Source organism: Myzus persicae, unplaced genomic scaffold (genome assembly GCF_001856785.1).
Source record: "Myzus persicae strain clone G006 unplaced genomic scaffold, MPER_G0061.0, whole genome shotgun sequence".
Classification (NCBI taxonomy): domain Eukaryota; kingdom Metazoa; phylum Arthropoda; class Insecta; order Hemiptera; family Aphididae; genus Myzus; species Myzus persicae.
The window spans coordinates 42,771-68,340 of record NW_019104286.1 but is presented as its reverse complement, the minus strand read 5'-3'; the positions used below and the strand labels follow the sequence as shown (position 1 = coordinate 68,340).

Below are 25,570 nucleotides of genomic sequence, written 5' to 3'. Positions count from 1 at the left end.
TCAAAATGTTTTGAACATTTTATCAAGTATATGAATTATTGTTTAGTTAATTATTTTAGTTTTTTTTCTAAATATTTAAAACTTTTACTCTAAAATATAATGTTATTGGTATGCATACAAGCTAATAGATTATTAATACCAATATGCGATATAGGTAAAATTATAAATGTTATCAAACGACGCAAAAAACAGTTAATAATACTCATAACTGCACCATTCAAGATATTTATCTTCTTGGCTAATTTACAACTAAAAAGTATGATACTATTATGTAAATTGAACGATACACTATACATAATACTACGTACTAAATTTGTGTCGCAACTTCATTTGTTATATCAACAATTATTCATATAATAATAAATAAAAATTACCAAAGCAATGAACATACAGCTTGTTGACATTTATGAATAGACTTCTGAAGTTTCTACACATGCATAGACACATACACACAGAACACACAATACATACTTCATAAATAAGAAAGTAGTAACGACGAGCTTGATTTCATCAGTTCACTCGCCTACAATAGCCATAAGTCATTAAGTCATAACGCTTAAATGTGTATAGAATTTACTAACTAAGTACTGAAAACAATTTCACAGTTGTGCATTAATATCGGTATCCGGCGAATAGGTAGTAACCATAAATAATGAAATGATTAATTTTATTTTAAAAGGAATATTGATATTGTCATGGTATCCGTCGCTCAAACAATTATATCGGCATATTCATAATATGCAAGACTGGGCAAGTTAACTATTTTTTTCTAATTCATTAAGTTAAGTTACTATAGAAAATGTAAATTAATTTTTAAGTTAAAAGTTACCTTTATTTTTTTTTAATTAGTAAAATGTATAAGTTAATTAGAAAATAAAATTAACTTAACATAGTTAAAAATAAGTTACTTTTAATGTCTTACAATTTTTAAGTAAATGTTTGTAATAAAATTAGTTACTGTAGGTTACTTATATTTGTATATTAAACGATGTATTATATTAAATGATGAAATCCGATAAAATAAGGATAAAATAAGAAATCGTTACTTGTTATAATCTTGTCGTGTGCGTGCTAATCACCACCCATTTTTATTCATCGCAGCGAAGACTATTTTATTTATTGCTTTATAATATTTTATTGTAACCTGTTAAATTATTATATTCCTCATACATAATTGTTGAAATTTGTATAACATATGAGTAGTCGCTGGCCAGCAGTACTCCGACAACTTTGAGTTTTGAAATTATTTATTATGGGCCAGAAGGGCCGTATAAATATCATTCTTGTCTGCTTGGAGATGAGGGATGCGTATTTATTTATTTAATTTATTATAAATCATAATGCAATGATCTTATATTCAATTATTGGTTGTGTCAGAACGCAATTGAACACTCATTACTTGTATTACAAATATTTAGTTGTTAGCCAGAAGGGCCACAGTAGTATATTATTGTAGCATCTTCTGAGCCAACCAGGCTAACATTGATATTTTATACCACATTATTGGGTTTATTATCATTTATACGTCATTATTTTTAAACAAAACACGCGCCCACACATATAGTTACACATAGTTTTGGAGCCAGGATTTTTTTTAGGTAAGGCCAATATGAGACCAACCGTTATAAGGCAGGACTACAAAACATTAGATTTCAGCAAAAAAAAATAATATAAAAATACTACTAATTAGTAATTACTCATTACTATTTTTTAAAATTTTAAAAGATTCGATAATTACAAGTTACAACACTATGACAAAACTACTTTAAGACAATTCTGCGGTTTTCAAGTGCATCGACAAACTTGTTTATTATTTCATCAATATCTAGTGATTTTGCTTCACGTTTTTAAATTGATATGATTCTTAAACTTGTATGCTTATTGTCTAGTGAACTATTTCTCAAATAACTCTTTAAGCGTTTCATAAATGCAAAATATGTACGTCCACGTGCACCTGTTGACACGGGTATTGTTATAGCGAATGCACATAATTTATATGTTACCGAGAATTATTATTCTCTCAGAACTGTAGTGAGACTTTGTCTGCAATCACCACTTTGTATTATTTTGAGGAAAATGTATTCTACTGCAAGTTCTTATTATACTTCAATAAAAATAATTATTCGAAATATAGTATTTTTACTACTAAGTACTAACCGATATTATTCAAATTACAAATCTCGATGATTATTAACAAATAAATTCAAAAAATGGATATTTGAGGGGCTTTCAAAGAGGCATAAAAATGAATAATATTATAAAAGTACGTACATAATATTAACAACATTTTTAAATTTTAAACATTAAAATGCCAAAATATTATTATTCAGACAAATTGTCGAAACCTACCTCGATTTACCGTGTACCAATATTGCCTATACAATACGCCGTGTCACATAATTATTATTTATTAAAATTATAATATTATTACTTACATTTTTTTATTTTAGAATGAAGCAAGACACATCACGCATCTTAATGTTATATGGAACATGTCCTACTGTGTTTTTCTTACTTTGGAGTTTAATAGTTTCATACATATGAAAAAACATCAATCATCGCATCGAAAAACGATTATATAAGATGGATTTTATGGAGATGGTTAGTTCAATATTTTGGGCGCCAAACAATATGATGCAAATAAATGCAATATATTGTGTACAACTATAAATAACAACATTTAATTTCATATTTTGTGGACCGGTAGTCGCAGGAGTATGGTTGAGACTAACCTAAGACGACATGAATTGACAAATTTGCCAAAAACGGGAAAAACTGAAAACTTTTGAGTTATAAACAAAAAAAAATGTTTATTTTAACATCTAAGATTCGAAAATTGAATAAACAATTCTTAAAAAAAAAATTTTGAAGTTCTGGAAAAAAGTCCGAGTAAAAAAGTCAGTCCGGTATGCAATATATAATATTAAAAATAATTTAATTATTATTAAAAAACATCCAATAATTATAATTACCAGGTGTCCATGTCATGTCTTAGTAAAAATTTGAATTAATTATTTGTATAAAAACAATATAGGTAGATATATTTAAATAGTGATTCCTATAACCACTTGACTATTAATTTTGTACATTTTACCAGGTAAATCATTTAATTAAAATTTTTGTCAATATGAATAGTTTGCATATAATAGTGTGCATCACGACGTAGTTTTTTTCTTTATACCCAATTACATATATTTATATAACGGGCTTATTTACCATATGGAATTTATACTTTAGACTTCTTAACCACAGACTTATTTTCATAGAATGTTTTCACCTGAGATGTGGTACTTATAGTCTCCATTCAAAATGGCATACATTATGGTTGTATTATATATACCTAAAAAATATTATCCTTCTTGTCGTATATGACCCCAGATACCAAAGCTAAACCACCTAAACAAATCTAACGCTCTTGACAAATATGACATGTTCTACCTAGGTCATAGTATAGTATCCAAACTTGTTATGGTTTCTATACCAATGAATACACATGGACTTGCGGTTTCATGGGTCAGCAAGTTTCAACCTTAAATTTAATAAGAAATTCTTTTATTCACCTCGTTTTTTTCTTTAGAGTTTAGACCGTTCTACTTCGGTCTCCACGATAAGCTCGTTGGCATGTTTTCAAAAATAATGACGAATCGGTTGTTATATAGATAGTTCATTTCGTTTTTACGTTTGATTTTTGTTGATTTAACGATATTTTTGTTAAGATTTTTTTATACGAATAATTCACAGACCATTTTGTAGGTAGCAATATGACTTTATTCGACTTAAATTAAACTTGCACAAAATCGTGTAAACATTGAATCGGAGCAGGTCTTGAATCTTGATGAATAAATCAGTAATAAAATTACAAATAATATACATAAACATAATACTTTATTTATATATAGAAATATATAGGTTTAAATTATTATTATTTATTTCTAAGACTCTTGAACACTTTATGACTCATTCAAAAACAGATAAAAACGTTCAGACAGTCCTTACATAAGTTTTTTTTTATTATCTTCTAGTGTAAACTATGATTAGCTCATCAATTATATAGATTTAAACATAAGATAATTTAATATAAATTTCGAAATAATAATTAAAATAGTGTAATAAAGTCGTGTTTAAAATACACACGGATCGAAGACCCATTAAAATGTACAATTTTCAGATAACAAATTCGGTGATTAAAAATATTATAAATTTAGCTAATGAGGTAGGTCGTAGGTAAGAATGGAATTCGAACTATGGAATAAGCTGTTTGTTTAGAACAATTAAATAGATTTTTATAAATATTAATTAATCATAGTACACAGATAATGTTATATAAATGTACGATTTACATTATAGATAGGATGTAGATACAGGAATATCGCGTATAGATTGTAGGGAATACATTGAGAGTTATTTATAAGAACGCTGAGAAAAGAAGGTAGATTTAATTAGGGTTATTGATTGCGGCAAACCAGCTTGGCGGATATCGTCTCGGAATTTTCGTTTGACGGCTGAGCTGCGGTTATATTAACATACGATGATGAGCTAGCGGTATAGATTATTCAGTGTAGTGGCGACGAGTGCGAGACTCTCTAGTTTGAGGATCTGCAATTTTTGGTTTTGTTTTTAATCCCAACCATCATTTCTTACGAATTGGACAATTACATATAAGCACCATAAGCAATGTCAGATAATGTGTCGAAATGCGTTCCTGTACATTTCTACGAATTATAATTAATTTTAAATTTTGAACACTAGTCGGGTCCGTGCAGGCATATATCCTATCACTTTAACATTCACATTTCCACCCTAGCCGTTTGCCTAATGTATAAGGTCGTCCACTGCCGGCGGCAAGCAATGGCTTGTACTCGGCGGTAGCAGTTGAGCAAACCACGACTTCGGTACCGGTAATACGACAGTATACCTAGTTCTTCGTCTACAAGTTGTGGAAGGCCGTTGCCGATTTTATGTCTCTGTAATGAATTATTACCATAATAATATTATGTATGGTCAATGCGGCCTGCAAGAAAGTTCGTTTTGTAGATTCCGTTCGGTTGGCAAAACGAATGCACGTTTTTGATTGTAAGGTTACGAACAACGGCTGAAAAAAAATATAAGTACCCACATAAAGCCGAAAGACATTATTTTCACATATCATTTATTTGTGAAGGTAATTTTTTTCTTTTGGCCGATCGTATAATACGGCGCAAGTCCAAGTTGTAATAACTCTGCCGTTCGTTCGATTTGAGTGGAAATGTATCTATCGTTTTCAGCTGCAACACTCGTGCCCTAGAAACCGTTCCCCGCAGTGTATATTTTTCCATATTAAACAATTTCGGGCATGTTCATGAAGACGTTTTTGATGCTGTCGTCGGCACATCTGAGACCATTGTAGGGTTGAACAAATTCAAACCCGACTACGTTCAACGACGTCGCGAGATGTCTATAATATTATACTACCCGGACGAGAAAGATCTCAACCGGGGGTGAAAAGTACAATATGTAAATATGTCGTAAGCACTGTGTTGATGCCCAATAAGCTTCGACGGCCGGACACATATTATAAATGTGAATAAAATGCATTTTTTGCTGAGATAACGGGACAAGGTGACGTCTTGCCCGATCCACAGGTTGCCTGGTGCCCGGGTATCAGTGGTACCAGTGGCGGATTGGCCCACCGATTCCTCCGATTTACAACTCTGTGCCAAATTGCCAAAGTCCTTGATTAAAAAATATTTGATAATATTTAACTGCGTGCTACGTTGTTTGTCGCCGTATACCTACTCGTATCACGATTTTGCAGGATGACATTTTGGATAAATTCATGTATAGGACTAACATATTATATACAGTACGTAGTATACATAAGAGTTAATTTATATTTCATTTTACATCGTCAACAAGTGTATCAGTGTACCTACAAAATATGTTTTAATATTTTATATTCTGATAGGAGCAATAAATATATTAATTTTATAATGATATGTGTCTTTTTTTTAAGTAGTTTTGTGTGACTGTCATCACTTTTTGAGGCATCAAAAATGTTTTGATTTTCTATTTAAGCACCTTTCCTGCTAAGAAACTGGGAAAGTGAACCTAGCTGGTAATTTCGGTAGTTATTAAAAATATTACGTGTTCACAATAATATGATATTAAACATGTATTTTATTAAATTATAAATAAAATAATTTATAAAAAAAACATTCTTTGTGAACAGTTAATTACCTATCAATTATTTTAACTCAGAATATTAGATTGGGAACAGACCAGTCACAAGGTAATCTCCCGCACCGACATTTTTAATCGATCCACCGCCGGGCTTATTTAGGATTTTGCCGCCCTGAATACACATTTTAGATTCTGAGCGGAGCAATGAATGAATCGATTTTACAATGATGTGTGTTTTTTTATTTTTTTTATTTGTGTATCTGTCATATTGGTATGAGGCAGTAAAAGTGCTCCTAATTTCTTTAACAGCAATTTTTCTTGGTCATTATTGTATGTTCGTGGTGTCACTTGACTGTATTAATTTAGTCGTTGCCCCTCAAACTACTCAAGTCAATACCGATGAACAATAGAACGGTATGAATAAGTTCATGATATAGGTAATTATCTTAAAACTAATCTAAAATCCAAGCATATTGGAAATATGTCATTATTGTGTTTATACGTACACAAAAGTCAAAAAATATAAACAAAATATAATAATATACGTACTGACGAAGATTTTCAACTCTAACCTTAAAATTATTTTTTTTTGTAATGGTGATATACTTTGTATGACTGGAATAAAGCCAACTATACACAAACCATTACTAAAATATATGCTATTAATTGAAATATTGTCTATCATTTTATTGATATAAGTTTTAGTGAAAGTTTATTTTTTTCAATTTTCAATGATTTTGTTCAAACATTTACATTATCTAATCCTTCTAAATTTCCCTTATAGCCGTCCATAGGAGTAAGTATGACAGATAGAGACCAACCTATGCCATATTCTCCGGTAGGTCAGCATACTACACGCTTACACAGATTATCGGTAGTTTGGCAAAAGTACTAAAGTATATAATATTGAGTATGAGTACCAATGTTTACTACTCGATTTTTTTATAGGTTATCGGTGGTACGACTACTTTTAACCTAATATTAAAACAAAATTATAATTTCTCAGTGTTAAAAACAATTTTTATTACAGCATTCATCGCTAAATATGTTTTGGGTTACCCGCTTAAAAGTTGTATCCACTCTGCAATAAATGGAGCAACTTACATCATAAAACAACATGGAATGACAAGAGGAGACAATCTTGTGCTTGATGTATAAATATTACCACAGTGACACGGTTCTCCTAATGGTTATGACACCGACAAGGTGCCTATATAATTTTTTTATTTTTTTATTTTTTATAGTCAGATTATATTTTTAATTTGTTTTAGTTGATTACTGAAATTACCTGGACGAATCCCAATGAGTTTTAACCTGAACCATTTTCTAGTTCTTCACATATGCACATATGTTTTTGACTTTTTTGACTGCCAAAACTGCGTCGTTACTCTTCAGATAGTACATTTTCAATAGATTTTCGTTGCTTACCACAGTCATGTCCAATAGTGGCTGGCAGAAACCCACGACAAGGCTAAAAATTAAAATCAATAAAATTGAAATATATGATAGTATGATAAATATTGAATAAATTTCTTATAGTTAGGTACATACTTGACAATAGTGGGACGATAGACTACATTTTCAGCTGGTTTTTGATATGGACTGTTTCGCTAAAAGAAATTAATTCATTTTTAACCAATCCGCCGCAAGGAATATTTAGGATTTTGCTGCCCCGATTACACATTTTAGATTCTGAGCGGAGCAATGAATGAATCGATTTTACAATAATGTGCCATTTTTCATTTTTATTTATTTTTATGTCTGTCATCACGGTATCTCCATATCTCAGTAATAGTGCTTCAATACCAATGTAAAATAGAACGGTGTGAATAGGTTCGTGATACAGGTAATTATCTTAAAACTAATCTAAAATCAAAATACATTGAAAATATTATGTCATTATTGTGTTTATATGTACACAAAAGTCAAAAATAAACAAAAATAATAATATACGTACTGACAAAGAGTTTCAACTTCAAATTTCACATTTTTTTTTTGTAATTGTGATATACTATTTGCATGACTGGAATAAAGTCAACTATACAAAAAACCGTTACTTAAATAAATGCTATTAATTGGAATAGTGTCTATCATAGTATTGATATAAATTTTAGAGTAAGTTTATTTTTTTCAATTTTAAATGATTTTGTTCAAACATTTACATTATCTAATCCTTCTAAATTTCCCATATCGATTAGCTACGAATAAAAATGAATTATTTAAGAAAACAAATTATATCATCTATCTCTTAATATGCCTCTTTACTCTGGTACTCAAATTAAAATATTAATATATGTACACAATTTTGAAACAATCAAAAATTGCATTCTCCGTTTGCTATACTTCAAATTCAAAGTTACACGCCCCACATACCTACTCATACGCAAGTATAATGGTATATTAATTTAATTTAGAACCATTAAAAAAAAGAAAACAATACCTTTACTATACATTTTACTAAAATAATTAAAATACAACTGTTTATTTATGTTGCAATTATTTTATATTTGTATGTTTATGATTTACGAATAATTTAATTTTGATGTAATTGGTAGTAGCTTTAGTTTAGTTTAGTTTTTTTTTTTTATCGAAAGTAGATTTTTATACTACACAATGAATTTATATATAGAGTATTTTGTAGTATTCCCATACTTCGGTGTAATTTTGGACAGAAAACTTACATGGAATTCATAAATCACCTCCAAATTACAACTAGGCTACCAGAAGCTAAAAGTATTAGCTAAAATACGTTAAAACTCTTAAATATTTATGAATATCACAAGAGTTATAATATTGAAAATTTTATTTTGTCTTGAAAAAACTCAAATAAATGTTTGATGCATATTTGTTCCTCGTACAGCTGTTATGATGAGTGTTTTTGTTTGTGTCGGTCATAACCTTTTGAGACAGTAAATGAGTGCTTCGATTTCCTTCAAAACACTTTTTCTGGTAGGAAAATAAATCTAGTTGCTACTTTAGGGCAGTCATAAGTTAAAAATGCCCTTCAGTTTTATAAAGCGGCAGTTAAACACACACAAAAAATAAGGAGAGACAGGAATTTTTACGGAAACTCGGTTTTCAAATCTATTTTGATTTTTGATGCAACTTTAAAAAAAATAAATACCGAGCATACATGACGTTTCCAATAAATATTTATATCAGCATTTTCTATATAGCAAAAAGTTTTTAAAATACTTTAACTCGTGTCGAACTATATATTCATAGGCAAATGAAACTTTCGATCATTATTAGTTTTTTTTAATGTTGATAAAAAAATTTTCGAACGATCTTTAAGTTTTGAAAATATAATACAAGGTTGTTGGTTAGAAATTTTCGTTAGTGAAAGTTGCCAAAAAAGTTGAAGGTTTATCTACAATATTTTTTTATGAGCGTTTGAATTTAGAATTTTGACAAAATTCTTACAAGTCACTAAACTTTACAAATTATTTTCAGTTAGAAATTCATAAAAATGTATCTTTTATATTTAAGATTTTTAAATTTAGTCCAAAAATCCTTAAAAGTTCGTCCACCTATAAATAAATAAAATTTCTACTGGAAACTCAAATAACATTTTTAAAGATCATTTGAAGTTGAAATTTTTAAAACATTAATTGGATATTCAATATATTTCTTCTGTAGCGATTTTCGTATATTGTTGTTACTCAAAAATGAATATCTGTAGATACTTGAAATTTATACCACGTATATATTTTATCAGTTCATATACTTGATTACATTTGTATGATGTTTTTATTTGTTAACGGAAATTTTCAATTTTCAATTTTTTTAGCATTTATTTTTTAACTGTCAATAACATTTGATTCTTTTTTTCGAAAATCTTGACAATTTAACACAAGACTCCTAATATATTGTTATAATATATGTTGAAAAATATTAAAAAATACATAACCCAGATTTTGTTTTATAAGCATTTAAAGTTCAAATATTGACAAAATTTATCGAATTGGAAATGAACCAATTGTTTTGTAGTTAAATATTTTAAAAATATCAACTTTTATAGCTAAGGATCATAAATTTAAAACGAGTGGTTATTTCTGTAAACAAAAAAATCTAAAAACACATAAACACAGTTTTTTTTTATGTTCAAATTCGGATGAAATGACTCATTATTAAATAACCAAGAATAATGATTTAAATTATTTTGTTGTAATTTAAAAATATTATTCGTGGGTTCCTACTTGAAACCTTCTTGGGGTATATTATTATGTTCTATACCCGCAATGACTTTTCAAACGTAATTTTTTCGGGCTAAAAAATGAATTTAACATACTGCAGTACTAATGCGTAATAATAAAATAAATTACTTTAATCACAGTAATGTCATCAAAAGTACTAAATTACCAAGTAATATTATAGGTATATAGACGGTATTCACTCTGAATCGTTTTTCGTATACAACGATAGTTTATCATTCAATTCAAATTTAACACCATCCTTTTATGGATACAATTAATTAATTACAGTGCCCCACTTGTAACCTACTGTACCTGCTTACCCGCTTTTTTTTTAATGATACTATTGTATATTTATTATGATTTTGTTTTTTATTGAAATTACCAGGACAACAGTCAATGAGTTTTGACTGGAACTTTCAGCACTGTGGTTTGTGAGATCGAATCTTTTTCTAGTTCATACGTCCTTGTGTTTTCCAATAAATAAATTTGGCATATCCTCTTTAGCTGCGCCTTTATATATTCATTTCTTACTATGCAAATGTCGTGCAGCAAGTAATTTGTTCGTATTTCAGCTGTTGTGTCTGTATGTATTATAGCAATTAATGACACACAGTCTTTGCTCAAAATCGATTTTCGTATATTACCTACTTAATAAATATTAATAAACGCATGCATACAAGTATAATGCTAATGGCCTTAGTTTTCAAAGCAAAAACGTTTGATTTTAAGACCAAAAAAAAATTTAGTATTTTTGCTTTTAAAAAAGTAAAAGTAAAAATATTTAAACCTAGTTCAAAGAAGATCCAAAATATTTTTAAAATATTATTATTTCGTCTTGTAAAACCTATGAAAATGGTTTTCTTTAAGTCGTATTCAAACATTTTAGACTGACTTGATGAGCTGGTAAGTAAAATTATTATTATTTCCACAATCATAATGTCATGGGTTATTCAAATGAAAATAATATTGACAATAATTGTATTTATGTATAATAAATAATATATTTGTTGGAATTAAAACAAAACTAATTGCTATTATTTTTGATTAAATACAGAGGTATGTATAATTATTATTTTACAAACTAATAATAGTACTGATAATGTTAGTATATATTAATAATAATTTTTTAAGGTGACATAATATTATGTCTAGTATTCTAGTAATATAGATTATAATAAATATGCATGAATAATATATTTTAAAATATATAAATAAATACAAATAAAAATACATTGAACAGTTAATAAATAAGTATACATACCCACTGATATCTACTCAATCTAAATACGTAAAATAATATTTTTCAAGTAAAAAAAAATACTTCAATAAAAATCTTATTAAACATCCAAATTTAAAGACGCTTGTTAAAATAATAAATATTTTTTTTTGTAATAAAATTGAATAATCATAAAAATAATAATAGTCACTTATGAATTTTCATACTACTAGGATACCCGTCCTTCGTTTGTTAAAAAGTAATCCTTAAATTCATTTTTTACCTTTTTTGGTTAGCTTCCAGAGAACTTTTTAGTGCTACTCTTAGAAAAATGTTTTAAGAAGTTTGCTCTAAATTATGTGTTCACCAAGATCCTAGTATAGTTACTCTAGTATCTGAACATTCCGAAACTAAAGTACCAGATGGGCAGTATATATTTTTAGAAGAACTATTTCTGAGGTAATTATATGTAAATAAATAGCTACAAAAGTAAAATTTATTGCTTTTTCTGGGTCTAAAAGTAATTGTTTCCGTAAAACGCGAAAAACAGAAGATAATATTTCAAAAACAATTGTCCTATGTTCTTCGTACCCTACTTAAACGGTAGTTAAAAATTCGACTAGTTGACCCCTTTTGCTGAATTCCAGGATATGGTTTCAAAATATTACTTAAAAGCAGAAACGTGTAGTCACAGACGAAAACGTAGGAGGATTTTACTATTCTACCTGGAAAAGGAACATCGGGAGGCAAATTAAGAGTATGTGTTTCTGTGGATTTACAAAATGATATATTTAAAGTCTCCTCCATTAGATATCCTTCCCAAACATCCCTCGTCAACATAAATAAAGTTGTAATTTGCTTCAACTATAGCAAATAAAACAACACTGAAAAATTGCTTATAGTTACGTATAATAATACCAGTGCCACTCCACTTTGGTGCTTGAAGAGCTATGTGTTTTCCGTCCATCGAGCCAACTCAGTTTTTGGAAAATTCCATTATGTTTCATACTCTCAAGCGACCAAGGAAAAACTTAGATTTATTTTTAGGCACATCTAAAATAGAAATTATAGAAAATGAGGCAAATCGATAGATCCGTTCTCAAGCAATGAACTTATATCAAAACGGCATTTAATTTTTATTTGTATGGATTTAATCATTATTATTACTTATTAGGGTTAGGATGTTTTATATTTATGACTTCTTCAAATTTTTGCGTATTTAAAGGTTTTGAGGAATATATTATTGTGAATTTTTATAATATAAATGTATGTTTTGCATATTATTTTTTTTTTTTGCACGTTTCGTTAAAAACTGACTTATCACAAAAAAATAATTTTTAAAAATTATTTAACTTATTTATATATGTCATATATTATTGACATATTAAATAAACTAAAATTTTTTTAAGGAATATTTTGATATTTTTTCTTGAACATTTGAATTCATTTTTTGAGTTTTTAAGGTCATAAACATCCTAGCCCTATAATTGATTATACTTATTACGTAATATATACTTATACTAACTTAAAAGTAAATTAATTAATTTTAATAATTTTAATAAATCTTTTGTTATTATCTATAAAGTAATGCGTGTTTTAATTTTTCATACAAGGTGTAGTTTAAAAATATAAGTTTTTACAAATTCAGTTATTTTTGTTAGTTATTAAATAATTATAATGTTGTATTAAAAACTGATTTAAGAATTTGATTTTGTTTATTATTTATTGCTTAGGTCCTTACTTTTATAAACTCTTTTAGAACACCTATGATTGCTTCACATACTTCTGGTACTGTTCTTGGAATTGTTTGTTTTGAAATTTTCAATACATATGATAGGGAATGGTAAGAGTCACCTGTTGCCAAGAATCTCGAAGGTTATATCCAAGCGATCATGTGCAGGTATATCTTTTCGAAAATAAGTGTAACTTTTCGTGATACTAGGAATTACCAGGTTGACCCCCAAGTAATTCATTAAACAGAGAAAGTGATATCCTAAAAAAATTTCTGAAACCTCCATCGATCTATAATCCTAATATTATTATATTATTATATTATTATTATAATTATTATTATATTATAATAACAGAAATGTCTGTTATTAAATCAGATAAAATATGATATAAGTACTGTATATTTCACGACTTTGATTGCTACATAATAAGATTAGCTTTTTTTAAATTTTTTATTTTTCGCAATAACAATGAACGCTGCTGTAGAAAATAATATGTCATGGTCGCACGACATTTTAGTGAAAACTAAATTAATTATCTGATTTATACTGATAATATTCTGTTGCTGATAGAAAGCCGATTGCAGTGGAAACAAGTAAGGAAGAGCGGCTAAAGCCTAGACGCATGCAGTGGGGATGCACCTTCAAAGGTAAAAACTAGGTAGGTACCTAATAAATAATAATTTACCTCTGAATACTTTTTTAAAAGCATTAATACTAATTTTTTTTATTGGTCTTAAAATCAAACGTTTTTGATTTGAAAACTAAGGCAATTAGCACTACACTTGCATGTATGAATTTACTAAATATTTATTGGGTAGGTAATGCACAAATATCGATTTTGAGAAAAGACGGTCTGTGATTAATAGCTATAATACATATTTGAATACAAAAATTGAATAATTGCACCTACTTTAAATACAATTATTCAATGAAAATGAACAAAATACTCAAGAGCTGAAATACGAACAAATTACTTGCTGCACGACATTTGCATAGTAAGAAATGAATATATAAAGGCGCAGCTAAAGAGGATATGCCAAATTTATTTATTGGAAAACACAAGGACGTATGAACTAGAAAAAGATTCGATCTCACAAACCACAGTGCTGAAAGTTCCAGTCAAAACTCATTGACTGTTGTCCTGGTAATTTCAATAAAAAACAAAATCATAATAAATATGCAATAGTATCATTAAAAAAAAAGCGGGTAAGCAGGTACAGTAGGTTACAAGTGGGGCACTGTAATTAATTAATTGTATCCATAAAAGGATGGTGTTAAATTTGAATTGAATGATAAACTATCGTTGTATACGAAAAACGATTCAGAGTGAATACCGTCTATATACCTATAATATTACTTGGTAATTTAGTACTTTTGATGACATTACTGTGATTAAAGTAATTTATTTTATTATTACGCATTAGTACTGCAGTATGTTAAATTCATTTTTTAGCCCGAAAAAATTACGTTTGAAAAGTCATTGCGGGTATAGAACATAATAATATACCCCAAGAAGGTTTCAAGTAGGAACCCACGAATAATATTTTTAAATTACAACAAAATAATTTAAATCATTATTCTTGGTTATTTAATAATGAGTCATTTCATCCGAATTTGAACATAAAAAAAAACTGTGTTTATGTGTTTTTAGATTTTTTTGTTTACAGAAATAACCACTCGTTTTAAATTTATGATCCTTAGCTATAAAAGTTGATATTTTTAAAATATTTAACTACAAAACAATTGGTTCATTTCCAATTCGATAAATTTTGTCAATATTTGAACTTTAAATGCTTATAAAACAAAATCTGGGTTATGTATTTTTTAATATTTTTCAACATATATTATAACAATATATTAGGAGTCTTGTGTTAAATTGTCAAGATTTTCGAAAAAAAGAATCAAATGTTATTGACAGTTAAAAAATAAATGCTAAAAAAATTGAAAATTGAAAATTTCCGTTAACAAATAAAAACATCATACAAATGTAATCAAGTATATGAACTGATAAAATATATACGTGGTATAAATTTCAAGTATCTACAGATATTCATTTTTGAGTAACAACAATATACGAAAATCGCTACAGAAGAAATATATTGAATATCCAATTAATGTTTTAAAAATTTCAACTTCAAATGATCTTTAAAAATGTTATTTGAGTTTCCAGTAGAAATTTTATTTATTTATAGGTGGACGAACTTTTAAGGATTTTTGGACTAAATTTAAAAATCTTAAATATAAAAGATACATTTTTATGAATTTCTAACTGAAAATAATTTGTAAAGTTTAGTGACTTGTAAGAATTTTGTCAAAATTCTAAATTCAAACGCTCATAAAAAAATATTGTAGATAAACCTTCAACTTTTTTGGCAACTTTCACTAACGAAAATTTCTAACCAACAACCTTGTATTATATTTTCAAAACTTAAAGATCGTTCGAAAATTTTTTTATCAACATTAAAAAAAACTAATAATGATCGAAAGTTTCATTTGCCTATGAATATATAGTTCGACACGAGTTAAAGTATTTTAAAAACTTTTTGCTATATAGAAAATGCTGATATAAATATTTATTGGAAACGTCATGTATGCTCGGTATTTATTTTTTTTAAAGTTGCATCAAAAATCAAAATAGATTTGAAAACCGAGTTTCCGTAAAAATTCCTGTCTCTCCTTATTTTTTGTGTGTGTTTAACTGCCGCTTTATAAAACTGAAGGGCATTTTTAACTTATGACTGCCCTAAAGTAGCAACTAGATTTATTTTCCTACCAGAAAAAGTGTTTTGAAGGAAATCGAAGCACTCATTTACTGTCTCAAAAGGTTATGACCGACACAAACAAAAACACTCATCATAACAGCTGTACGAGGAACAAATATGCATCAAACATTTATTTGAGTTTTTTCAAGACAAAATAAAATTTTCAATATTATAACTCTTGTGATATTCATAAATATTTAAGAGTTTTAACGTATTTTAGCTAATACTTTTAGCTTCTGGTAGCCTAGTTGTAATTTGGAGGTGATTTATGAATTCCATGTAAGTTTTCTGTCCAAAATTACACCGAAGTATGGGAATACTACAAAATACTCTATATATAAATTCATTGTGTAGTATAAAAATCTACTTTCGATAAAAAAAAAAAACTAAACTAAACTAAAGCTACTACCAATTACATCAAAATTAAATTATTCGTAAATCATAAACATACAAATATAAAATAATTGCAACATAAATAAACAGTTGTATTTTAATTATTTTAGTAAAATGTATAGTAAAGGTATTGTTTTCTTTTTTTTAATGGTTCTAAATTAAATTAATATACCATTATACTTGCGTATGAGTAGGTATGTGGGGCGTGTAACTTTGAATTTGAAGTATAGCAAACGGAGAATGCAATTTTTGATTGTTTCAAAATTGTGTACATATATTAATATTTTAATTTGAGTACCAGAGTAAAGAGGCATATTAAGAGATAGATGATATAATTTGTTTTCTTAAATAATTCATTTTTATTCGTAGCTAATCGATATGGGAAATTTAGAAGGATTAGATAATGTAAATGTTTGAACAAAATCATTTAAAATTGAAAAAAATAAACTTACTCTAAAATTTATATCAATACTATGATAGACACTATTCCAATTAATAGCATTTATTTAAGTAACGGTTTTTTGTATAGTTGACTTTATTCCAGTCATGCAAATAGTATATCACAATTACAAAAAAAAAATGTGAAATTTGAAGTTGAAACTCTTTGTCAGTACGTATATTATTATTTTTGTTTATTTTTGACTTTTGTGTACATATAAACACAATAATGACATAATATTTTCAATGTATTTTGATTTTAGATTAGTTTTAAGATAATTACCTGTATCACGAACCTATTCACACCGTTCTATTTTACATTGGTATTGAAGCACTATTACTGAGATATGGAGATACCGTGATGACAGACATAAAAATAAATAAAAATGAAAAATGGCACATTATTGTAAAATCGATTCATTCATTGCTCCGCTCAGAATCTAAAATGTGTAATCGGGGCAGCAAAATCCTAAATATTCCTTGCGGCGGATTGGTTAAAAATGAATTAATTTCTTTTAGCGAAACAGTCCATATCAAAAACCAGCTGAAAATGTAGTCTATCGTCCCACTATTGTCAAGTATGTACCTAACTATAAGAAATTTATTCAATATTTATCATACTATCATATATTTCAATTTTATTGATTTTAATTTTTAGCCTTGTCGTGGGTTTCTGCCAGCCACTATTGGACATGACTGTGGTAAGCAACGAAAATCTATTGAAAATGTACTATCTGAAGAGTAACGACGCAGTTTTGGCAGTCAAAAAAGTCAAAAACATATGTGCATATGTGAAGAACTAGAAAATGGTTCAGGTTAAAACTCATTGGGATTCGTCCAGGTAATTTCAGTAATCAACTAAAACAAATTAAAAATATAATCTGACTATAAAAAATAAAAAAATAAAAAAATTATATAGGCACCTTGTCGGTGTCATAACCATTAGGAGAACCGTGTCACTGTGGTAATATTTATACATCAAGCACAAGATTGTCTCCTCTTGTCATTCCATGTTGTTTTATGATGTAAGTTGCTCCATTTATTGCAGAGTGGATACAACTTTTAAGCGGGTAACCCAAAACATATTTAGCGATGAATGCTGTAATAAAAATTGTTTTTAACACTGAGAAATTATAATATTGTTTTAATATTAGATTGATGGTAATCTTACCACCGATAAAAGCATCGCCCGCTCCGTTCGTGTCCACAATATCTTGCTCAGGTATTTCTGGTACTTCAAATTTTGAAACTAGACCCCCTATAAAAAAAAATTTCATAGTAATCATTGGTATTCTTTAAAGTATGCTAAAATACCAAAAATCTGCGTACGCTTGTAATATGCTGACCTACCGAAGAATATGACATAGTTAGGTCTCTATCTGTCATACTTACTCCTATTTACGCCCATTGGGAGGGGGCAAGATAGAACACTTGCATCGTCATAAAGAACGAAAAATATTAACTCGTAGTTCAATATATATTACTGGATATTACCTAATTACCAAGACAAATCATTTTTGAAATCACTTTAAAAATATTGAAGAAGTATAAAAACACACTATTTTTTTCCATACTTTTTAAAATGTTTTTTATTTAACTATATACATGTAACAATACAAATATAACGTGCTTATTTACACTTATATGTGAAAATATAATTAAATCTTTACTATCTTACATTTAAGAATTTTTTATTTTGACCCTCCCTAAAATTTTACCAATGCTTACTCTTACATGTTATGTTATATTTTTATTTAATTTTAGTGCAATAAAGTAACTGTGACTGAAGTTAATAAACGATATATTTCACTGGCGATACAATTCTATAAGAACTAAACACCCATCGTGATTATTTGTAATGATCTATGTACCACGCGGATTCAGATGGTATCGAAATTCGTGATATCCGCTAAGACCCACGTACATTTAAATATTATATTATTTTAACCTGTGTTGTGTTCTTCTACCTATCTGTGTTAAGCAACAGATTTGTTGGACTGTCAACTAGAATAGGAATGGTAGCGGTCCATATTAAAACACAACATGACAGTTATCTTGAAATTGTATGGGATAACGTAAAAACAACATAACAATTTATAACGTAACTTCGAAAATACTGGATGATCGTCAGCAATACATCAAGCACATTTTAGTTTAATATTATGTTGTTGTCAGTCAATAACTGTTAATTAAAAAAATATGGTAAACATCCGTTAAGTTTTTTTTGTAGGTATAGCATACTTTGCCAACGATGTAACGGTAGGTTACATACAACACGACTAGGTATACCAAAACATTTTAGCTGTTATAAGAATTATACTCATGAAAATACTTACTCAGAGCTACAATAACTGGTTTATCGTCTTGAGTAAAAATAACTAACCGATACCCTTCTTTGCCAACATTAAACGTACTCATCTTGCGGGCTATCATTTCTATATCGGTTGTCTCCCAGTTATTTGCAAGGGAAAATGCTTTAGCTTCCTAAAATTTAAAATATATTCTATATTAATAATTATTCACATTATTTACAATGAATTTAATTAATTATATTCACTTCAGCATTCCCGAATATAATATTTATGTATGGAAAAATAGACATAACGGAATCGAGATACAATTCGTAAATATATGGAGCACTCATGTTGAACAACAACGGACAATTCCGTTTGTCGGCGATTTTTCCAATTTTTTCAACCGTGCTTGGATTCGATACTGAGAAAAAACCCTTAAACAAAATGAAATTATAATTGCTTATCATTTTTTTAAAACACCGGTAATTTATTTTACGATATATTAAAATTTAAAACAATAATACACAAAAGGTTTTCAATCGATTTTATGTGTTTAAAATGAAAAAATATTTCTATCGATTTGACGAGTTAAAAAAAAAAGAATTAAATATTATGCGATTCAAAATCACTTACAGTCACTAGATACACCTTTGCATTTTCAACTATTTTCTTGTTTTCTGGGACTTCTAAATGGTCATCTGAGAAATTCCTCGATGCACATAAGTTAGCACATAGCGATCGGTCTTTTCCATTGTTTGTCACAATGACAGCACATGTTCCTGAGTGAAGTGATAAATACAAATTAGGTACATATTTATAAATTACACAAACTTGTTGAAGGAAAAATAGTAATTCAATATTCACCGGTGGGTTTGTCAGAATGGTATTGGTATTTTACGTCCAGTCCATCCTGGGTCGCCACGCGTTTCAAAATTTCGCTGTACCGATCGTTACCGACAGCACCAAAAAACGTAACCGAATTCGGTTCTCCTAATACCCACTAGGGAAACAATATTTTTTTGTTTTAAATTTTGTATGGTAAGATACAAATGTTATGTACAAACATTATGTTTTTCCATTTGTTTTAGTCTGTTATTGAAATTACCTGGGCGAATCTCATTGAGTTTTGACCGGAACCCCCAGCAGTGTATTGTACGGTCGGGTCCTTCTCTAGTTCTTCATAGATGCCTAAATTTTTTTCGCATGCCAACACTGCGTCATTACTCTTTAGATCGTACTTTTTCAACAGCTTTTCGTCGCCTACCACAGTCATGTCCAATAATGGCTGGCCGAAACCCACGATCATTCCAGGCCTAAAATCAATAAAATCGAAATATATGGTAATATGATAAATATTGAATAACTTCTTATAGGTACATACTTGACAATAGTGCGGCGATGGACTACATTTTCAGCAAGTTTTTGACATGGACTGTTATACTAAAAGAAATAAATTAATTTTAAATTGAAATACTTTATTAAAAAGTTTGTCACCATCCTAAGTTCTCAATAAATTTCAGATATCTTACACATGCGCAGGGCTAAGTGTTGCGCAGTCTTTTGGTTCCTGGCTTTAGCATATTCAAAACTAAAGTCTATCAAAATGTAACAGACAATTTTTATTAAATTAACATTTAAAAAAAAGTATAAATAAAACATTTTAAAATTGTATAGGTATTTGGATATTCGAGATTAAAAATTTGAACTAACCAATGATCTGGAGTCCTTTTTTAATAATTTGGAGGGTCCCTCATGCGTACTAATACATGCATAGTGTAGGGCATAGCCAAGTAGGGAAATTATACATACTTTATTGGAAACATAGGCACTGCAAGCCTTTAAGCAAACCATAAATGATATTCCTCGAGAAAAACTCATCAGAAAGTTCGCAATAGAAACGTATTGTTGAAATCAAGTCAATTCAAACCAAATCCAAATAACTTTGAAAGATTATAGCACTTCACAGTGTAATAAACGCATGGAACAGTAATAGTTTAAGAAAAATATAATGTTATGTTTTTTTTTTTTTTATAATAAAACAATAGTTTTCAATCATTAGCAACAAAATCATTTTTTTTTATATATATATTCTATAGGGCTAGAACGTTAAAATACCTAAAAAAAATTGTTTGATTTGTTTTATTTTTATTTTTTTATAAATTTGCACAAATATAATTGAATATCTATCCAATAATCTTGTTTAAATTCTGATATTCTAGAGATGAATCTACTGGATTTACAATTAAATATTTTTTTGTGTGTCCGACATAACTTTAAAAGCAGTAGACATGCAAAATCTTTAATTTTACAAGAACTAGAGCTGCTTTTTAAAATTATTTTAAGAACAATTTCGAAAACCTAGTATGTATCTATGCAAAAGTATTTATTGGAAAAATCGATTTATTTTTTTATTATACCCATAAATTATTCAAGAATGAACCGTCTTACATACTTGAAAGTTGAAATTGTCTTCAAATACATATATTAGCATTGTAAGACATTGAAAAAATGTTAAAAATATTTTATCTCTTTATAATAGACATTTTTAATTTCAATTTATGTATGGCAACAATTTTATTTGCTAGTAAAAATGCATGTAGCTTGAAAATGCATCTAATATTAGATTTCCCATAAGTTTTCTTATATGGCAAAAGAAGAATATCAAAAATACATACTCACACTTTTTTTTATTCGTAAGTACTCAAATAAATAAGTTCAATAAATATAAAATTGTGAAATAATTCGTCGAAATCAAAATAATATAAATACTTATGTAAATTCTTTTGTATTTCCAAATTTCTAACATTTTTGATTGTAACACCTATGTAAGGGTTGAACATTTAACACAATAGTTTTCTCATGAGTATTTTCACTTTATTAACTTAAAAACATATGTTCAGCGGATTACCACTTAATTTTTAATGAGCATTTGAAGTTCAAATTTTGACGACACTGCGGTTATTTATATGCCATATAAGTAATAAAGTTAATCCTCAAACGATGTTTGTTATTATTCAAAGAATAGGTACTAACTGTTCAGTTCAGCTATTGTCTCTCACTGTCTCAGCGAGAGACGAAAGTGTACAGTGCACTTAAATAAATTGTCTAGACAAATGGTAAAATATACTAATATACGCAAAACTGTAACCGATTTAAATAATAGAAAAAACTAAAAAGACTTACCTTAAAATATGTACACCACAGCCGTGAGTACTTAATCTTCTTTTATTTTTCCCTCCGAACTGGAGGTACTGATTTTTATGAAATCAACCAAAAGGTAATGAAATGTACGTTCATAATGTAGTATTTCATTAATTATATTTGCTTATGGTTGTAAGACTTCACGCTGAAATTATTGGGATGGATAATTTTATCTACGACAGTTGTCGTTTACCATAGATAATAATGTAGATATCACTATGTCACCATATACAATTTATGTTCTTATGAAGTCTAAGAGATTTTATAAATTTACCGCATCAAATGATATCGCGCTTAATTATAAAAATTTCAAACGTTTAAGCATACATTCTTCGTGGTTTTATGTAGATAATAGATATACCTAAAACTTATTCGTATTGTCTTACAATGGACAACTGATATATAAATACAATGACGGAGTGAATGTAAAAAAAAATGTAGTGTACAATTTTTAGTGAATTCAAAAACCTTTTTTTTTTGTGTCATGGTTAAGTCGAAGTATACAAGAGACGTTAGTGTTTATAAGAAAAAAATGATTTAAAGGATATCTTCCCTTGTGTGGATATTGCTTTAAGAATGTTATTACTTATTATAATGCACTCCAGTTAGTACCTAACTGTCCAACTAAGAGATCATTTTTAGCACTAAAACGCATTGAGTTATACTTGAGATCGAATATTGGTGAAGAAAGACTATCTACATTATAGTAACTATGAACATAGAAACTGATATCACTACACTAATAAACTATGATGATGTAATTCAGGAATTTGCTCAAGAACGTTCACGACGAAAGTTATAACAGAATTTTTTTAATATTTTTTATTGAAATATATCAATTATTATTTTTAAATTTAAAATATGCTTATAACAATTATTTACAAAAAATATTTAATATTAAATGTATATTTATAGTGGGTGGCGAGGGGGGTGGGCACTTAATGTCTAACTGCATGCACCACTGCCCCCCTGCTTACATTGACACAAAAAAGTATTTTGCACCAAGTGAGCTTCATCTTTGCGGGCATCGCTGGTCGGTAATAATTATTATCACTGCGTATTTTACAAATCGACAAGATAGTAGATACCTAGGTACCCCAGGTAAGCACTAAGTACTTAGAAAATGTTTTAAAAGCAAGACGTAAACTTCTGAAATTAAAATTGTTTAGATAAGAATGAATTGTTATAAAAAAATATTTATTATAGGTATAGGTAACACCTGTTAGGTATGCCTATTATAAAAACAAAACTCTTATAAAAAAAACGTTGTAAATTGTTGTCTTACTTAATGCGTTCCAAACAATGGTTTTCATTTTGATTTATTAATGATGTATGAACCGTCGTAAAAATTATCTTTGTAGGTTTTCATTAAAATTTGGTGAACATATTGACATTTTCCAAAGTTGGCTGAATAAGTAATAACTAGAAAAAAAATTGTCTAAAAATTCAAATGGATGTACTACTGTCCAAGGCTGGGCAAGTTAACGATTTTTTTTAACTCGTTAAGTTAAGTTAATATAAGAAAAAATAAGTCTAGTTAAGCTAAAAGTTAACTATAGTATTTTTTATAACTTTGTTAAGTTAAAAATTAATTAAGTTAAAATTAACTTAATAATAAATTTAATTATTTTAGAATCTGTAAGGAAAATAGGTTACCTACAAAATGAATGACAAATTTGAAAGTTGTGTCAAGTTCAGATTTCTGCACCCATGCGTGGCCAACCATGTAGTATGCTTAGCAATAATTACTTATGATTTAGTGTGGGCATTTAAAATAGTATAAATAGTAAATACACAAATTATACAAGTTCTACTACTTTAATAATTTCAGGTAATAAGTAATAACGTACTTCTCGGGATGTGTGGAGTATGAATTAAAATGTCACTAGGTTGATTAATGCCTTGGTTTACAAGAAAACTAATTAAGTACACGAACGTCGCGACCCATATACAATTATATGACTAAATATAAGTATAAATTTAGATTAATTATTTATTAATTTAAAATTTTTCCATTTATTTTATATCTAATATTTCTTAAGGCATCAAGTTATAAATCAATGGGTTGTATCAAATTTAAAATATAACTTAATTGTAAGAAATCTGTGTATAATTAACTTGAAGTTAACACGTTAAATTTGTAAAAAAATTAGCTTATTAAATTAAAATTTAGTTTCAAAAAAAAAGTAACGAGTTATTAACTTAAGGTTTTAACTTAATTTTAATTTTTAACTCGTTAATGCCCAGCCTTGCTATTGTCTATTATACATTATCATTGTATTTAATATTTAGAGTATTGTTAGATTTTATTGTAAGCTTGATAACCTATTATAAGAGAGACAAATTTGTAGTGCCTATATAAAAAGATAAATCCGCCATCGACATATGTCTGCAGCCTACAGGTATGTACATCGTACATATTCTTCAGCATTTCTTTCTGAAACAAAAAAAAAATTAGTAAATATTAACAAATTTAGATACATCATACATGAAACTAAGTCTGGACTGCGGGTATACCTATGTACATAAATATTTACATTTTAAAGCAATGATTGTATTTCGAACTATGCCTTGTAGGGAAAAATTGTTTTACATACCTCAATATCAGTACTCATCTTAACTAGTAACTAGCAAAACATTTGAACATGAATTGTACATTCAATAAACGTAATTTATCATAATATGCACAGTCACACACTCGCACAGTTAGGTACAACATAACATACGAAAGGTGAGATTATAAGGATAGAGATAAAATATAGAAATAATATACCTAGTTATACTTCATGCTCTCCGTGTTTGATTTTTGTTTCTCAAAATATTGTGTTCCGTGAAACTATATAGTATATACAGTAGTTATGTGCCAAAAACTTTAGACCATGTATTTAAGTGTATATACAGGATGATTCACCAAGCATGCTCACCCCCTTTTTTTCTTCAATAATGCAGTTATTTAAAATCTGATTTATTAATTATTTAATTTTTAAATATACCTACTTTAAGGCCATATTTTCAAATTCTTGAGATTTTTTGTACTACTTAAGAAGTGTCCTACGGAGATAAAAATTTCTGTTTTTCAAATGAGAACACCCCTATTCAACTATAAGTCATACAGTAAATCGTTTTTCTGAAATTGTTGGCGTATCAAAATAAGTACAACAAAAAAATTTCAGCAATC

The 25,570-nt window shown here is 28.1% G+C and overlaps 1 protein-coding gene across 1 annotated transcript; it reads right to left on the bottom strand.

The window, feature by feature from the left end:
* Positions 1–17,868: 17,868 nt before the first annotated feature.
* LOC111040878 (adenosine kinase-like) lies at positions 17,869–25,007 on the bottom strand. Its single transcript, XM_022324943.1, has 9 exons — positions 24,990–25,007; positions 20,573–20,631; positions 20,297–20,504; positions 20,056–20,191; positions 19,825–19,970; positions 19,455–19,625; positions 19,234–19,381; positions 18,069–18,155; positions 17,869–17,996 (listed from the first exon to the last, which is right to left on the bottom strand). Exons 1-9 carry the CDS (start codon positions 25,005–25,007, stop codon positions 17,869–17,871), a joined length of 1,101 nt encoding a protein of 366 aa, XP_022180635.1.
* Between the last annotated feature and the right edge of the window lie 563 nt (positions 25,008–25,570).

Bases quoted from the DNA above. Each gene is read 5' to 3' on its own strand.
- LOC111040878 (XM_022324943.1), bottom strand. The intron at 20,192-20,296 runs GTAATTTCAATA...TTGTTTCCCTAG, and splicing joins ACTCAATGAGATTCGCCCAG to TGGGTATTAGGAGAACCGAA. The intron at 19,626-19,824 runs GTAAGTGATTTT...ATTTTGTTTAAG, and splicing joins CAAAGGTGTATCTAGTGACT to GGTTTTTTCTCAGTATCGAA.